Here is a 19,448-nt window from a genome sequence, read left to right on the forward strand (position 1 = left end):
ATATTTCTTAGGTTGTTGTATTTGTGCAGAATTCCTGTTGTACTAACATCTGTGTTACTTGACATTATTGGTAACATATACACAAACTCTTCAGTGGAGTAAGAGAAAGTGGCCACCAACAAATCCTTTAGGCTCCTCCCAAATAGAACAATAAAGAGCTTGGTGGCAGTGTGGGAGGAAAGGGGGATATGAGAAAGGGGGAAGGGGAGATATAGGTTAGGATAGGATGAAAATGACAAGGTAAAAGCATAAAATAAAATAATTGAGACAAAATTAGTAAAAAGAAACACTCTGGATATCCAACTTACCAAATTCAGTAGCTTGTGATGGGGTATTCAATTGCTAAATAAAATAAAACATGTTTGAATTTCATATTAATTCTTTCTCGTCATAATCATAGCAGATAAGAAATACATTGGTGTCAACTGAAACTCTGCCTGCATCTGACTTTTTCCTCCATATATTTTATTTGTCTAGAATTATCTCATCCATTACTGTAAATTTCTGTTTTTGGCTGAGAGACAAATTGTAGTTCAATTGGAGGTGTTGGACATTCATTATTCCAATAGCCTCCATCATCTGACTTAAAAAAGAATCATCAAATTAGCGATTTTTAAAGTAGAACAAGTACAGAAAAATGGACACCTTTATGAACTGTGTTACAGTGGTTTTATAACATGTCAGTCTTGTACTTGCTGCTTCAAATTTTCTGTCATCTGGTTAATTCCAGAAAATATGGTTTTGTTATGCCTTCAGCTGTTTCTCTACTTTTATAATATAGGTTCAAGCACAGATCAGGATAGCATGGTCTATCGTTACACAGATACAGACTCTGGTTTGGGCAGAGCGACTCCTCCAAGAAGAGCACCATCTCCAGGCACAAGCAGTATGCGCCACCTACCTTCGCCATCAGGTATGGCAGTCCTTCAGTAGCATGCTTTTAAATGGTCAGATTTGCAGTTATTTTGTGTGCATTTCTAATAAGTAAATAGTAGTATCTTTCAGATTGCCATACAGTTATTAGAATATTGATGCCAGCATTAATGTAAGAACGTAAAATTGTTTGTTAGTATTAATTATCGTGTGTGTGTGTGTGTGTGTGTGTGTGTGTGTGTGTGTGTTAGAGTGGGGGCTGCAAATGCAATTCTGATGGATACTTGAAGACCAAAAATCCCTGCCTGTGCATTAGTGGAGGCACAAGCTGGAGACGATTACCTGCAGTTCTGGGAATTGCTGATCCAGCCTCTAAGCAGGTACACACACAGGTGAATTTTTTCAGTGGGTGAACTGTCCACTTCCTGGTGAAGTGCCCATCGCTCCACTAATGATGAGAGTTATTGTGAGATTTCGTGTATGAGTAACACACTGCCTGAAATTCAAAAAGTTTGCATTGAAAACTAGGGGTCACTATTAACTTGCATTTGGTGCGTATAAGACCATACATTGCTTTGTATAAAATCTAGTAAACATACATATTTTTTCTTTTGGCTTGGGAGGAGACCTCTATCTGTCACCGGTCTTGAGGAAATTCATTTTATGTAGCGTACGTATATATGATCACACTTGGCAGTGGTAAAGCTAGAATGAAATATTCACAACACCCCTCAAATCTGTCAAACAGTTCACATGCTATCAATTGCCAAAATCTCATTTCAGTATTTGAAATAGTGGAATATGCTGATGTGATGGAAGTCACTGGATACCTTGTAATATCGTGTCAGACCTCCTTTTGGCAGGTGTAGCATAGCATCTCAACGTGGCATGGACTCAACAAGTTGTTATAAATGCCCTACAGAAGTATGGAGCCATGCTTCCTCTATAGCCATCCTTAATTGTGAAAGTGTCACCTGTGCAGGCGCCAGCCGCTGTGGCCGAGCAGTTCTAGGCACTTCAGTCTGGAACCGCTCTGCTCCTGCGGTCGCAGGTTCGAATCCTGCCTCGGGCATGGATGTGTGTGATGTACTTAGGTTAGTTAGGTTTAAGTAGTTCTACGTTCTAGGGGACTGATGACCTCAGATGTTAAGTCCCATAGTGCTCAGAGCCGTTTTTGAACCTGTGCAGGATTTTTTGCACAAATTGACCTCTTGTTACGTCTCATAAAAGTTTGATGAGTTTCGTGCTGGTCAACCTGTGTGGCCAGTCATTCCCCAGAAATTGTTCAGAATGTTCTTCAAACCAGTCACGGTCAATTTTCGCCCCATGACACAGTGCATTACCATCCATAAAACTTCCATTGTTTTTTGGGAACATGAAGAACATAAATGGCTGCAAACAGTCTACAAATGGGTGCAGAGTAGCCAAACATAAACATTTGAAGTCAGTGATCGGTTCAGTTGGATCAGAGGCCCCAGTCCATTCCATGTAAACACAGCCCACACCATTATGAAGCTACCACCAGCTTGCACAATGCCTTGTTGACAAATTGGGTCCAAGGTCTTATGGGGTCTGCATCACACTTGAACCCTACCGTCAGCTCTTATCAACTGAAATTGGGATTCATCTGACCAGGCCACTGTTTTCCAGTCATGTAGGGTCCAACCAATATGATCACAAGCCCAGGAGAGGTGCTGCAGGCAATGATGTGCTGTTAGCCGAGGCACTCGTGTCTGTTGCCTGCTGCCGTAGCCCATTAATGGCAGATTCTGCTGCATCGTCCTAACGGATACCTTCATCATATGTCCCACATTGATTTCTGCAGTTATTTCATGCAGTGTTGCTTGTCTGTTAGCACTGACAGCTGTGCACAAATGCCGCTACTGTTGGTTGTTAAGTGAAGGCTGTTGGCCACTGCATTGCCCCTGGTGAGAGGCAGTGCCTGAAATGTGGAATTCCCTAATAATTTCCGAAATGGGATGTCCCATGCCTCTACCGCAGACTACCATTCCATGTTCAAAGTCTGCTAATTGCCACTTTGTGGCCACAATCACACCAGAAACCTTTTCACATAAATCACCTGAGTACGAATGACAGCTCCGTCAATGCACTGCCCTTTTATACCTTATTTAAGCAATATTACTACCTTCTGTATATGTGCATATCGCTGTCCAATGACTTTGGTCAGCTCAGTGTATTTTGCCGTATGGTAAACAAGCCTAACTTTTATCTGCCTCGACATTTGAGTAACTGCACACTTTTTCAATGGAATGATATGATTTTTAAGAGTAATTTATAGCTGGTGAAATGTGAATTAGTGTGGCTTTGCAACAAGATAAGTAAAGAAATTACACTTTTTGATATCATTAATGTGTTTTTCATAAACTTTTGACCAGATTTGTCCTCAGTTCCTTGTTACATGAACCAGTGTTTCAATATTCCATTGCAGTTTCAATTGCATTGGGATGTTAGTGAAGTGATGTTTTGTTTTGCCAAAAGAAGTAAATTTTAATATGGCAGCCAGAGAAAAGTAGGCGATACTCAAAATTCATCACTTTTGAATGAGTGGCTTTTAGGTGACAGGAAGTTTTAGTTGCTACAAGAATAAAATAGGGGTGGACCAATGACCAAATTGAAAAAAAACTTGTACAACTCTACTGTGAAATACCTTGTTTGTAAAAAAAAAAAAAAAAAAATTGTCACACGAACATTACACAAACAAGAATGTAAAAAAGTGGGGCATACAAAGAGATGGTTGAAACATTTCTAGACAGTAGTCCAACTGTGGACCAAAGTGTTATAAAAACTAATAACAGTGTCAAATAAGGAATACCTACCTCAAAAACATGTGAGCAGATAGTGGGTCTTGATGTGAGTGAAAATTGGACATAAGATATCTTACGTAATATAGACATCATTTGTAACAAACTATTTTTAGTTTCAGAAAGCAAGCCAGATTGTAAATATGTATCATTACAGGACACCGATCAGGCTTGATTTTAATAAAACCCAATGCATTTGGTGGGGAAAAAGTATGCATTTTGGTGTAGTTGCAAAGATGGATTTAAAGTACTTTCGGTAATTTCAGAAATAATCTCAGAAAGGGAGTGTAGGTCTCTTGAAAGAAGCATGAAAGGGTTCAGGGGGATGAGTTGTATAAACTAACTCTACAGTGAGTGCTTGTAAAATGTTGCTTGTACTATGTTCATTATTGTAGGCTATTACTGATAACTGGTTATGTTCATTATTTTACTGGTGTTACAGATTACTGCACTTTACAAAGGCCCATACATCTGGCGACTGCCGTGATCTTTTTCCTACCATCACCTGTAGTTTACCTCGAAGATGTAAACCATTTTTAAAATGCAAAAATGTGCTAAAAATATTAAAATCCTATAAAATCCTACACTGTCCAATGCACTGGTGGTGAGACACTGCCACAACTCCAGAAACGCGTTGTCCATGCTGTCGCACATGCACAGCAGTTCTGGTTCCATGGATAAACCACAAAAATATGCCAATTTTTCCCCATACGTGAACGGACCTGACATGCGGGCAGACCGTATAGCTAAATCCAATGGCCAGGGTCTGCACATTAGTGGGAAATGTTAGGTCTCAGATTGGCAAACCAGATCTGTCAGAGATTTACGCAGAACTGGCCCATGGTTCTGATGTGTGGTGAAAATCCTGGGACCAGCTAATAGCTGTATTCCTTATTTTGATGTCAGGGAAGAGTGTTCATTAAGCAAGAAAAAGTGATGCATAGCCATTGTGATCACTACTTAGCGGAAGTTAAAAACCAAAGAATCCTTTGCCCAAACAGTGAAAACAGCACTTGCATGAATCTGTTGGCTGGACAGGTGTTCCTTTGAAAAGTGGTGATATTTCGCTAGATACCAAGACAAGGGGTTATAAGAGAGCAACAAAATGATTATCTGCTCCATACATAATATAGCACAGTGTGACACGATGCAGAACGATTTGATCCCTTCTTCCACCCACCCCCTCACCTACATTTTAGTACATCACAGGTTGTTCACCTCCACCGTAAATGCAGTTACCTTGTTTTTGGGACACTAGATATTGTATCATTCGGGGAAAGGTACTGTAGAATTGAAGCTACGGCTTCCTGGTCATGATGTAGCACCTTCCAGCCACAGTAGGTGTGATGTAGCTCCTTCTATTTACAGTAGCATCCCCTCCATATTGTCAGCCAGGGCTTGAATACTCAACAATTACACTGCTAAACCTAGGACTTTCTCAAATAGAGCCCTAAAATAGGCTCCTCTCTGTCTGATATCCTCCCACTCCACCCACTGTCATATTCCATTGCCCTCCCAATCTCTGTAATTTCCTAGTTGAACCATATGGCATTCCCAAACCATTATCACTACCCTATGGTTCCTACCCAAACATTCATCCCCATTGTAAAACCTGCAGGCACCCTCCTGCTACCACCTACTCAAGTTCCACCACTGTTAAATCTTACAGTACCCTGGGCAGAGCAACTTGTGAAACTGTGCATGAACTAACTTCTGCCCACTGCACAGCAATTTACATAGGAATTGCTATTTCTAAACTGGCTGAGTCCAAGACTGAGCATAGAAGAGAATGGAGACACTCAGCACTCAAGTTTCCGAACATGCTCTGCGGCCTAAGTCAAAGGACAAGCATTCATTTTGTAAGCAAGGGAATCAGGCCCTCTGCTGTTGCCTGTTCACACTCCAGAGTGGCAAGTTACATATTTAGCTTTTCCTGTGTTTTATTAGTAGTATATTATTTCTTAAATTTTGTTCATGTTTCTCTAGTTAAGAGGTTTATCATGTTCATGTTTCTCCAGTTAAGAGGTTTATCATGTTCATATTTCTCTAGTTAAGAGGTTTATCACGATGTTTTTAACTGTAAGTGTATATTCAGGAATTGTGTAGTGGAGTTTTCATTTCTTCTGAACAGCCAGCTACATAACTCATTATGGCATCAGTGTCCATTTGTGACACATAAGGATGATAGCAAGTTGCATATCTAGGTTTCTGTCGGCTTTAATATAATGAGAAGGAAAGTTGTTACTCACCATATAGCGGAGATGCTGAGTCGCAGATAGGCATAACAAAAAGATTTTCACACTTAAAGCTTTTGGCCAATGGCCTTTGTCAACAGTACACACATCCTGGATTTTCCATTGTTTGATTTCTGTCTGCATTTATAGTTTACTTCGTCAGTTAGTCTGGCTAGCACGAATAGGAAGTATGCATGCTGTGTGTGGATGCAGGATGAGCTGGCCGCAGTCTGCAAACAGCTGAATGTGCCTTTAGCTACTGTCAGCCACCTGCAGGCAGCTGCCTTGGAATGTAGCAGTGTCAGAGAATCTGGCACCTCAGGTGTCACTTGTTCAGTCATAGGCCCTTCTGCTGAGGCAATTCCCAATGTACCTCAAGGGGTAGATCCACCCTCACAGCAGAGTGAGTAGCGGGTGTAAATACATTCTCATCACTTGAAGCGGAGGCGCTAATGTGGAGACTGGCCATCTGGCTTTGCCTATTCACCCTGTGAATTGACAGATGGCTGCTCCTTCAGTAGGATCCGAGCAGGCACACATGGGTAGGGCTTTGCTGGTTATATCAGGTGCCACCAACATGATGCGCATTATGGAGCACCCTTAGGAAGATAGCATTCAGGGCTGGAAAGAAAGCTTCTGTGCACGCGCCATGTTTGCTGGTGGGAACTCATCCAAGATGTGGATGTGGTCTTGCTGTGGCTATCAAGTGTGCAAGGTGCAGTTGTCTATAAGTTGTGGCTCACATTGGTGAAAGTTGTGGCTCACATTGACACCAACATACCTGTTGAATGGGTTGTGAGGTCATCCTAAGTTCATGCAGGTAGCTGGTGGATGTGGTGAAGGCTGATGGCCTCACACACGGGGGTGCAAGCAGAACTCACAATATGCAGCATTGTTCCCAGAGTTAATCAGGGTCCTTTGGTTTAGAGCCAAGTGAAGGATTACAACTAAAGGCTTTGTTGACTCTTGTTATGGTCTTGGCTGCAGGTTTCTAGTCCTGCATTATTGGGTGGGAATTTTTAGGAGCACTCTTGATAGGTCAGGGGTGCACTACACAAGGAAGCAGTTGCTCAGGTAGCAGTGTACTTGCAAAGTGCACATGGTTGGTTTTTTTAGGCTACGTGGCAGTTTGATGTACTCCGATGAACACTCGCCAGTAGATAAGCAGAAAGGGAAGACAGACTACATTCAGAGTAAAGACATTTTGACTGTTGACATTTTATCAGTCAGAATATTCGTAACAAAAGTTCCCAAATTTACTGCCCTCCAGGAAAGTTCTCACACTCAAATTATTCTCAGTACAGAGTGCTGGCTGAAACCCAAAGTAGAAAGCTGAGCTATTTAGCTTGGTGCATTACATATATCAGAAAGACAGATTAGACACCATAGGAAAGGGAGTGTTCATTGCAGTAGTAAAAAATAATGTGTGTATTCAGGCCAAAGTTGAATGTGACAGTGAAATTATATGGTCACATATAATACATCTAAGTTAAACAAATTTAATTGTTGAATGATTTTACCAACCACCTGATTTCACTGTGATAGTTCTAAAGTCATTCAAAGAAAGTGTACAGTGAGGAGCATGTAAATATCCAGATCATCCAATAATAGTTTGAGGTGTCTTTAAACTACCGTGTATACACTGAGACATCTATGGATTCATTGTGGGGATTATGGACAGAAAGCATTGTGAATGGCTTTTCAACACAGTTTCCTGAAAACTGTCGTGAGTAACTACTTCAGGAATATCTTAGTCCATGTAGCTACAAACATGCTGGACCTTATCTACATCTACATTTATACTCCGCAAGCCACCCAATGGTGTGTGGCAGAGGGCACTTACTATGCCACTGTCATTACCTCCCTTTTCTGTTCCAGTCGCATATGCTTCGCGGGAAGAACGACTGCCGGAAAGCCTCCGTGCGCGCTCGAATCTCTCTTAATTTTACATTCGTGATCTCCTCGGGAGGTATAAGTAGGGGGAAGCAATATATTCAATACCTCATCCAGAAACGCACCTTCTCGAAACCTGGACAGCAAGCTACACCACGATGCAGAGCACCTCTCTTGCAGAGTCTGCCACTTAAGTTTGCTAAACATCTCCGTAACGCTATCACGGTTACTAAATAACCCTGTGACGAAACGCGCCGCTCTTCTTTGGATCTTCTCTATCTCCTCTGTCAACCCGATCTGGTACGGATCACACACTGATGAGCAATACTCAAGTATAGGTCTTACAAGTGTTTTGTAAGCCACCTCCTTTGTTGATGGACTACATTTTCTAAGGACTCTTCCAATGATTCTCATCCTGGTACCCGCCTTACCAACAATTAATTTTATATAATCATTCCACTTCAAATCGTTCTGCACACATACTCCCAGATATTTTACAGAAGTAACTGCTACCAGTGTTTGTTCCACTATCATATAATCATACAATAAAGGATTCTATATATTCGCAATACATTACATTTGTCTATGTTAAGTGTCAGTTGCCACTCCCTGCACCAAGTACCTATCCGCTGCAGATCTTCCTGCATTTCGCTACAATTTTCTAATGCTGCAATTTCTGTGTATACTACAGCATCATCCGCGAAAAGCCGCATGGAACTTCCAACACTATCTACTGGGTCATTTATATATATTGTGAAAAGCAATGGTCCCATAACACTCCCTTGTGGCACGCCAGAGGTTACTTTAATGTTTGTAGAAGTCTCTCCATTGAGAACAACATGCTGTGTTCTGTTTGCTAAAAACTCTTCAATCCAACCACACAGCTGGTCTGATATTCCATAGGCTCTTACTTTGTTTACCAGGCGACAGCGCGAAACTGTATTGAACGCCTTCCGGAAGTCAAGGAAAATAGCATCTACCTGGGAGCCTGTATCTAATATTTTCTGGGTCTCGTGAACAAATAAAGTGAGTTGGGTCTCACACGACTGCTGTTTCCAGAATCCATGTTGATTCCTACAGAGTAGATTCTGGGTTTCCAGGAACGACATGATACGTGAGCAAAAAGCATGTTCTAATATTCTACCACAGATTGACATCAGAGATATAGGTCTATAGTTTTGCGCATCTACTCAACGACCCTTCTTGAAGACGGGGACTACCTGTGCTGTTTTCCGATCATTTGGAACCTTCCATTCCTCTAGAGACTTGCGGTACACGGCTGTTAGAAGGGGGCAAGTTCAACACCATCTCTACAGAGACAGGGATTAGTAATCATGATGTCAGTACAGCAACTATGATTATGAAAGTTAATAAATCAATCAAGACGCTTAGGATAGTGTTTCTACTAAAAAGAGCAGATAAGCAGTTGTTAGCATATCAGTTAGACAGTGTTAGACAGTGGACTGACATCACTTAGTTCCTGTAAGATGGACATAGAGGAAGTATAGGCCAAATTTAAAAAGATTGTAAATCATGATCTGGAGAACTATGTGCCTAATAAGTGGATTAAGAATGGAAAAGACCCACCATGGCTTAACAACGTAATTCAGAAACAGGTGAGGAAGCAAAGGCTGTTGCGCACACTCTCAGTTAAAAAGAGAACAAGCAAATGGACAGACAAAAGTTAGTACACATTCTTTCGTCTTTGAAAAGATCTGTGCGTGAAGCATACAACTTTATCACTATCATACCTTAGCAGAAGATCTGGCTGAGAACCCAAAAAATTCTGGTCCTATGTAAAGTCATTAAGCGGGTCTAAGGCTTCCATCCATTTACTTGTTGACCAGTCTGATGTGTTGGTTGGAAATAGAAAAGTGAGAGATGAAATTATAAATTTCATGTTTAAGAAATGGTGCATTTAGGAGAATAGTACAGCATACCATTATTTGACCATCACACAGACTTCCCATATGGACAACTTAGTAATAAGCATCCCTGGTGTACGGAAACAACTGAAAGAGCTGAAAATAATGGGATTGTTTATAAGTACATTTTCTGCTACGAATCACGATTTTCTCTTATTCACATTTTACACTGGTATTTCAGAAAATGATTCCCATTTTCAAGTGCATTTTGTCTGTGCACTATGCTGTTTTTACATAATGTTATTGATGTGTGTGGTTCTGCTTTGTTTTGCTGTCTTTAGTGCAGTATATAAAAATGGGCAATTTTTAGTTAGTTGTCAGTTTTAGTGTTGAAATTTGGAAGAACTTGTACTTACAGTTTCCTTATGGTTGATTAGTGCAGAGTGTCTCAAATGTTAAACATCACACACAATTATCTGTGCACAGTATAAATTGAGAATAACATAAACAAACGAACGGCTACAAAGATTTTTTTTTTATGTAGTCATCAGAGATAATGTTACAGACTGCCACAGAGTATGAATACTTTACTAGAGAGGGTCTTTATCTTAACAATCTGGGTTGCAATTTGCTTATATCTATTCCACAATGGTGCTTATTTGTATGTGCTACTATTTATATATAAGTATGCTGCCAATGCATCATTCACTGATTTACTCGAAGTTTTTGTTTACCATTTTATTTTCATACTTTCTATAATGTGAATATATCACAGTCACAGGCTTGCACAAAACCATTTATAATCAACAAATTAGAGTTGAAAATATATCAGTCAGCAGCTCAGGATGGAATTCCAGTTCGGTTTTATGAAGAGTACTCTATTGCTTTGGCTTCTTACTTAGCTTGCATTTATCACGAATCTCTTGGCCAGCACAAAGTCCCAAGTGACTGGAAGGAGGCACAGGTGACTGCTATATACAAGAAGAGTAAAAGAACTCAGCCTGCCCTTCTCTCACGTGGTATAGTGCAAACTACATATAAACGACAACAGGCAGATTCCATATTTCCAGATTTCTGGAAAGCATTTGACACAGTGCCCCACTGCAGACTGTTAACAAAGGTACAATCATTTGGAATGAGTTCCCTGATATTTCAGTGGCACGAAGATTTCACACGTAAAGCAACATAGTTAGTTGTCCTCAACAGCAAGTGTTCATCAGAGACAACATTAACGTCACAAGTTCCCCAGGGAAGTGCTGTCATTTTCTGCATATATGTAAATGATGTGATGGATAGTATGCACAGCAGTCTACGGTTGTTTACTGAGTATGCTGTGCTGTACGGGAAGGTGTCACAGTTGAGAGACTGTAGGAGAATAAAAGATGATTAGACAAAATTTATAGCTCTAAATTTAGAAAAATGGAAATTAATGTGGATGAGTAGAAAAAATAAAACCATGATGTTTGGATCCAACATTAGTATAGTCCTACTTGACACAATCATGTCATGTAAATATCTGGGTGTATCATTTTAAAGTGATGTAAAATGGAACAAGCAAGTAAGGAAAGTGTGGTTCATCTGTAAAGGAGACAACATATAGGTTGCTAGTGAGAGCTATTCTTGTGCACCACCCAAGTATTTGGGATATATACCACTGTCAGATTTGTTACAGATAGGTTCAAACAACACACAAGTGTTACAGAGATGGTTCGGGAACCACTGGCAGGAAGACAGCGTTCTTTTTGAGAAACTTCGGAGGACTGGCATTTGAAGCTGACTGCAGGATTATGTTACTGCTACCAACATACATTTCACATAAGGACTGCAAATATAAATATTAGAAATTAGGGTTCATATGGAGGCATATAGATATTATTTGTCCCTTGCTCTGTTGGTGAGTGGAACAGGAAAGGAAATGACAAATAGTGGTACCAGGCAGCCACTGCCACTCACTGTGCAGGCTTGTGGAGGATGTGGATGTAGAAGTAGACATAGGCAAAGGCGTCAGTGCCTGCTGCACCTCCCAGGCCGTTTTGATACTCCCACCCAATACCAGAGCCTCTAACATATCCTTGCACCAACACGTTATCCTGAACTTAACCTCCCGTAACTCATACCCCCTCTTATTTAATTGTTGTCATTTTCCCCACTATATCCATCGTTTTCTTTTATAATAACTTCTCTTTGTTCCCCCTGTTTCCCCCTTCCCCCAGTTTCCCCCTTCCCCCCTCTGTTTCCCCCTTCCCCCCTCTGTTTCCCCCTTCCCCCCTCTGTTTCCCCCTTCCCCCCTCTGTTTCCCCCTTCCCCCCTCTGTTTCCCCCTTCCCCCCCTCTGTTTCCCCCTTCCCCCCCTCTGTTTCCCCCTTCCCCCCTCTGTTTCCCCCTTCCACACTCTGTTTCCCCCTTCCACCCTCTGTTTCCCCCTTCCACCCTCTGTTTCCCCCTTCCACCCTCTGTTTCCCCCTCCCCCCCTCTGTTTCCCCCTCCCCCCCTCTGTTTCCCCCTCCCCCCCTCTGTTTCCCCCTCCCCCCCTCTGTTTCCCCCTCCCCGCCTCTGTTTCCCCCTCCCCGCCTCTGTTTCCCCCTCCCCGCCTCTGTTTCCCCCCACCCCCCTCTGTTTCCCCCCACCCCCCTCTGTTTCCCCCCACCCCCCTCTGTTTCCCCCCACCCCCCTCTGTTTCCCCCCACCCCCCTCTGTTTCCCCCCACCCCCCTCTGTTTCCCCCCACCCCCCTCTGTTTCCCCCCACCCCCCTCTGTTTCCCCCCACCCCCCCCTGTTTCCCCCCACCCCCCTCTGTTTCCCCCCACCCCCCCTCTGTTTCCCCCCACCCCCCTCCCCCCCTCTGTTTCCCCCCACCCCCCCTCCCCCCCTCTGTTTCCCCCCACCTCCCCTCTGTCATGTCAACGGGGTGCAAACTGCTGCTCAGATTGCTGCTGCAGACAGTACGGTGTGACAGAGCTACACTCCAAACATTATGAATTTCCCTCTTGACAGAGGCATGTGACACTCTGGGACTGGGTCTTCTTGCGACTACATTCCTGTGACTGCTGCCGCCAGCAGTCGTATACAGTGGCTACATTCATACCAAGTCTTTCTGCAATATCACAGAAGGAAAATCCAGCTTCTCGTAGCCGTATTACACACCCTCGTTCAAACTCAGTGAGGTGGTGTTAATGGTGTCTTTGTCATCTTAAAGGCATTTTTGAGTAACAGCAACATGCCACATCCCATCTCAAAGGTAACTAATGTCCATTACTGCTACAACGTGTATTTGAAACAAACCTGATTTGCATCCTGATAGTGGTGCTACTAGCATCACTCTTACGCAAATGGCATGATATTTGAATAGAATCCTCTTCCAGATGTAAAACTAGGTTACCAATTTTTGTTTGTCGTACAACTCCTCCTTGCTGTTGAGATTTTTTTCCCGCATCAATGTATATTGCAGACCAGCAGGTAGGTGCTGTTACAGTGGCAGCGTGATTGACACAGCAAGACTCATTTGTTGTTATTTCGTATAACAACCAGTTTGAAGGTTAGTTTTCTCAAATGCAGTTCATTTTTAATTGTTGCTTGTCTTCTGGCCTTGTTTGTTTTTCCCTGCCAGCATGGATCATGTTTCAAACATAACTACAAAGTGTGATATTTCAAATATATGGTGCAGGTTTAGAGATGTGAATAGATGGAACTGCAGAAAGTATAATCATAGTTACCTGAAATGATGTTACGTGTACTACTGTTGGAAATGAAGAATGACAAGTGTGTCATTTGTTTCAAAGTCCTGTAGACTGAAGCATGTTTCCTAATAAAATTACAATAAATACGGAATAAAAACAAGGTAGAATACTTTTCGCACAAATTAAAAGAAATGACCAGCAGACGTGGTATCTGTTATGCTGATCGAGTCAGCTGCCAAGCAACTGGCAAGTGTGCCTTTGTAAGACAACACTATTAGTCTTCCAGTACTCCCTATGGCTAACAACATCTTTAATGATCAGTTGGTTGGAAAACTCAAGAGGCAAGGGTGATTTTTGCTATTCAGTTGGCTGAAGCTTGAAATGGTATGATTCAGGTTTGTGTTTGCATTGCTAAGGGTACCTACGTCATGAATTGATCCATCATCCTGATGCTTTTCACAATTACTGTTATCTTATTCCAACTTGATGGTTGTCCTCTTGCAGTATTCTTGATGCAGTGGTCCAGCAATGCAGCACCATCATTGTACTATGGGACTTCTATTCCTTCAGCGGAGGGCAAGAGCTGTAAGAGAGATTATATCTGTACCCACTAGCTACAAAACAACATAACTACTCTCGAAAGAGCTCTTCAATATTTAACATTTCTCATAAAAAATTACATTGAGTGAATAGATTGGTCATATACAAGTGCTCTTAGCCATTCTGTACATGATAACTCATTGAAAAGGAAAAGGTTGCATTTGCAGCCTCTTCTGTTTTGGGCCACTTCTTCTCTGGAGTCCACAGAACCCCCAAAGTGCAAGTGCAGAGTGTGAATACTTCCCATTGCAACTAAAGGCACTGTCTCGGCATCACCTCTTGTTGATGCACTGTGCTCCCCTTTAACCCTTCATATCCACATGCGAATAAAAAATGCATGCACAGTGTGCTGTTCTTCATAAATTACTAATTAAAATCATTTTTCTCCATGAACATCTTTCACTGTTGCAGTAGAGAGAAGCGAGATGTGTTGCTGTATTAAATAATTACATGTACTGCTACAAACTACAGACAACCACGATGGAGCACACCTAATGTTTTATGTATGGTTTATACATGACAACAAATTTCATGAAGATCCTTTTTCATGAAAATAAGTCTTGTAACAAAAACAACAGACTTCTTTGAAATGCTACACTCCTTTATGGAGGAAGAAAATACTAATAGGAAGAACCATGTAGACTTGTGTCCAGATGGTGGTTATATGGCTGACTGTAGCCCGGATTTCAAAGTCTGATCTGTAAAGAGGCTTCTCATGCTATTTGGACACACTACTCTAATCACCAAAACCACTGGATTCAAAAAGCATGAGGTACTACAATCAGTGATCAAAGAGATAAACTTTAAAAAGGTCGGCCACTATTTGAGATCTTCCTTTTAGTTCAGATTTATATCAAACTCCATACATGTCATGTCGAAAGTTGTCCACCTCTCTAATAAACAAGACTGGAATCAAAATTTATGTACATGCAACTGTCATGTTGTGTTGTCATTTCATGAAAATTGCTTGCAGAAGACTAGTAAAGAACCACATATCTAATTTTTGTATCAAAGATGTGCTCTTTGGGTGTGAATCATGGGATTGGGCAGGCAAGTCCATGATGAATTACATTCCTCTATTTTGCATAAAATCTTTTAGAGTATTAGACTATGTCATTATAAAACAATAAACAACTATTCCATCAACTTGTTGACAACATTTACAGCTGTCCTCTTCAGAGTTACTAATTGCTACGTTCTGGGGATTATCTGCATTACTCTTTCTTTGGTTATCAAGTGACTGTCGATGTCACATTCTGGGCCACCACTGGACAGTTCAACATAAAGATTCCTACTGATGGGAGGCTGTACAATAATTTGTTGGCTGTGCTATTCTGCAGGTGGCTGGGTAAGAAGTCACATAAAACAGTTCTTAAGATGCAAACCTCTAGAATTCCTGAAATTATGTTGATATGGGGCTAATATCAAAATTGTGCGAGGGAGGCTGAATGTGCTCTGCTAGGTGGTAAGAAGGAAAAAACCCATTGTCACGCCCTTCATGACCAGCTTACCAAATGGCGTATTCCGACGGGTTAGTGGAAAACTCTACATTGTAATTCATGCCACGAACAATGTGAGCAATATAAGTTTGTGGGCTTCCATGGCCAGTGTTAATTTGAATAATGTAAGTTTTGGGTATTAGGCCATATCTAAGACGACGAATCCTCTGATGGTGTTTCGACTCTCTTCGCAGTGGTCTTCTTGAGGGCTTCTAATTGCTAGATTCTGTCCTATACACTTTTTTATTTCAGTTGCTAAATGACTACTAACTTCACATTCTGAGATGCCATTAGACAATTTGATAAAGATTTCTCTATGGGGTGACCATACAGTAGACTGTGGTGGGTGACTGGTAGGCAAGAGCAAATCAACAGCTGGTATCCAGGGGTAGCATTTGCCTGCAGTGAGATGTTAATGCCACACAGCTGTTCTCTTGAGGCCACTTGTTTATAGTGTAGTGATGAACCCAAGTCCTATGAATTATTTCAATAGTATCTGGTATTTTTTGCTGCTGAATCCATGGCCGCCGAGCAAGCACTCAAGGTTTTTGAAAAGTTATATATTGACTACAGTTCTGGTCATGTTCAGATATCATGTACTCACATCAGTCTCCTTCTGTAGAAGATATGTCTTTTTTTCAGTACTGAAAATGAGCTTGTGTAAAGATGAAATTGAAATATTGGAATATAAGTTTGATAGTGTTTGGTCAATGTGTTTATGGTGTAACATTTTCCATCCATGTCAGTAAAGTATAGTTATGACACAATTTAGTTGATGAGACTGACTCTAAGGATGGAAACTGGATATAGCTGTAAGTAGTCAGCCCAGTTTCTGTTTACTTGTGTACTTACATATAAGTATTTTATTATTTAGTTTTATCTCGTGCAGGTCCTGGATCGTTACCACCTGGGTTGATGACAAAGAGACGGATTTTTGATGATGGGTCTAGTGATGTCAGTTCAACACCAAGTTCCATGATGGAGTATACAGGTAAATGAATGCAAAAAGTATGTTCTGAAATGTCAGTGATTATTTATCGATATATGTTCACTGACTTTTATGATTGAAGACCACATTAACTTTCAGCCACTATTGTAAGTTGCCTTCAACAGGGTGTGTAATACAATTTGAGCAATGAAACATGGACTCCGACATACTGAATTCTGTCCTGCCTTATAATCCTTAAAAGGATAAATGTGACATATGATTAGGTACCAGTGGTTAAGAGAAGGGGTGATGGTGATGATCGTTGATAGTAACTGCTGCTGGATTTTTATTGGGCCACATAGGTGAATCAGGAGTGAGCTGCTCGTGAGTGTCTTGTCTTATTGTGTGTGTTTCTGTTGGATTGTTATCGAGTGCAAAGAACGGGTGGCCTCGCAGCTGCAGTCTTGCCTGTATGGTGACCAATTTGTAATTTCTCTCACTTCCTGGATCTTTCTTTTCCAGTTGGTTGCATAGTTAGAAGTGAGCCGCCTCAAACTGTTTGTATTCACCGCATTCATATTGGTATTCTGCTACTGTTAATTTAATATTTTTTCCATGCTGTAGGTAGCATTCATGCATGTTTAGCTGTGTGCTGATAGGTCCCTGTGTGATAAACATCTGCAGTTTGTTAGACAGGCAGACACTTACCTTCAAAAGGAAGATCAGAGAGATGCTGGAGATACTGAAGTGGCCTGCCAGCACAAACCATAATCATGATTACAGGCATCAGTTGTCTTGGCTGCTAGCAGCAACCGACATGCTGGCAGTCCTGCATTGTGAGACTGCACTATTGCTTCAAGCTGTAAACACTTCTGCTAAAAGCTTACAGTGCAGTGGCCAATCCTAATCTCTTTCAGGCACTGTTAAGAATGGCAGCATATAACAGCAGCAGTTCTCTCCTAGTTGCCAGTGTAGATTAATAAAGTTCCAACATCATTTACAATAAATATAGAATAGCATCTCCTATGCTCCCAAGTCTCTATATCTAATCACACATTAAATATTATTTATTCTAGTGGTATTATATACTCCTGATGGGCACTAGCTATATTGCCTTGAATGGTGGTTCATTATTTTATTGATATTTTAAAATTGCTGCAGTCTGTGTTCTATACTAATTTTGTGGACAATAGTGTACTTTTTGACCTGCAGCCTAATGACCCATGGGTCTTATGAACAGTATTCATTATAGTATCACTTGAATATTGGGATAAAAATGAAGAAGAGCAATTGGAGGTTTAGATGGGTGGAGTGTTTCCTAAGGCAGGAAACAACTACGATACACACAGATAGAACTCAGTAAATGAATATTTGGAAAATTGGAAACTGTTCACTGACACACAAGTAAAATTGAAAAGACATTGGGTGAAAAATATATAAAAGAAGTAAATTGGAGACAAGTGACTAAAAGATGAGAAAGATACCTCCTGCTAGTTATGAAACAAATGCAGACATGCAGAATTTGTTGTGGATCAGTGTGGGGGTATAGTTTCATGAAGTTCCAGTTGGTGGTGACACTATACATAGCCTACAAAATGACATTTGTGGTGGAGGTGCATTGCAAGCCAAGAGCTATCATTGAGGGTTTTTTTGTGGCAGAAAACCAGAGCATCATAGATATTCATAGGCACTTGCAGAACGTCTGTGGGGACCTGGCCATGAATAAAAGGCATGGTGATTTGTTGGGTTAGGCATCTGTAATCATCACAACTAGATAGTGCAAACCTGTCCATTCTCCCGTGTACCGGCCAGCCCCACACAGCTGTGACTCCCGCAATGTTGAAACATGCGGACACTTTCATTCAAGGTGAGAGAGAGATCACAAACAAACACCACGCCACACAACTAGACATCACTGTTGGTAGTGCTGACACATTCGTCCAGCAGTTGGGATATTCAAAGATGTGCGCCAGTGGTTTCCTTGCCACCTAACAGAAAACCGTAAAGAGCAATGAAGGACCATCTTTGCAGAACTGCTTGTGCTGTACATGACTGGTTGTGACAATTTTTTGTCAAACATCATCACAGGTGTTGAAACATGCATTCATCGCTTTGAATCAGAAACAATATTGAAATCCACGGAGTGATGCCACACCACTTCTCCAGTGATGAGCCGGTAAAGTAATGGCGATGGTTTTCTGGGACTCTGAAGGATCTTTTTGCTTGATGTACTCTCTCATGATCCAATAATCAACTATGAAGTGTACTGTGCTGCCCTCAAGAAGTTGAAGAAATGGCTTCAGCGTGTTCAGCACCACAAGAATGCAAACAAACTCTCCTTCTCCATGATAGTAAAAGGTCTCATACGGGTCTGCACACCTGAGAGGAGCTGGCAAAAATGCATTGCACTGTGCTTTTTCATCCACCTTAGCCCATATCTTGCACCTTCGACTTCCATCTGTTTGACCCGGTGAAAAGTGCATTCTGCAGGAAGCAGTACATGGATGATGGGGAGGTTATTGATGCAGCAGACATTGGCTCTATTGTCAACCAGTAGAGTGGTACCATACGGGTACACAGGCCCTCCCAGTAATGTGGTGTAAGGCCGCTGCATTGAATGAAGATTATGTTGAAAAATATGGTTTTGTAGCTGAGAGTGGGGAATAAAATAGTGTATTGGAAACTTTAGTAAAACCAACTTCCTTTCAAAGGAAAAAGTGTTGCATTATTTATTAAATGCTCCTCATAATTATTACCAGTAAGCTGTGCACAGAACATAGTTCTAGGAAAGGTAAATCGTAATTCGCTTCAAACATTGAGCCTGAAGTTTCGTAGACACAGTAAGGTAATGTAGTTGTTCGTGCCCTCTAGCATCTCAAAAAAAATTGTTGTTGTTGTTCAGCATTTTGAGATCTGAACTGAATATACTGAAGAAAGGGAGAAATGAAAAAGTATTTACTGAGGATAATGGGATATTAAATGTGTGCAAGGACAAGAGGCAGCATAGTAGTGCATGACTGCATCAGCATTGCAAAGAAGGGTAAGATAGGCACTACAT

The 19,448-nt window shown here is 41.3% G+C and overlaps 1 protein-coding gene across 3 annotated transcripts in view; it reads left to right on the forward strand.

The window, feature by feature from the left end:
- LOC124773042 (patronin) overlaps positions 1-19,448 on the forward strand; it is a 399,845-nt gene that overhangs the window by 365,189 nt on the left and 15,208 nt on the right. For all 3 annotated transcript variants that reach the window (XM_047249368.1, XM_047249369.1, XM_047249370.1), the window contains 2 exons: positions 782-913; positions 16,352-16,453. In XM_047249368.1, coding sequence (XP_047105324.1) covers positions 782-913; positions 16,352-16,453 — 234 coding nt within the window. The remainder of the gene's footprint in view (positions 1-781; positions 914-16,351; positions 16,454-19,448) is intronic.

Source organism: Schistocerca piceifrons, chromosome 2 (genome assembly GCF_021461385.2).
Source record: "Schistocerca piceifrons isolate TAMUIC-IGC-003096 chromosome 2, iqSchPice1.1, whole genome shotgun sequence".
Classification (NCBI taxonomy): Eukaryota; Metazoa; Arthropoda; class Insecta; order Orthoptera; family Acrididae; genus Schistocerca; species Schistocerca piceifrons.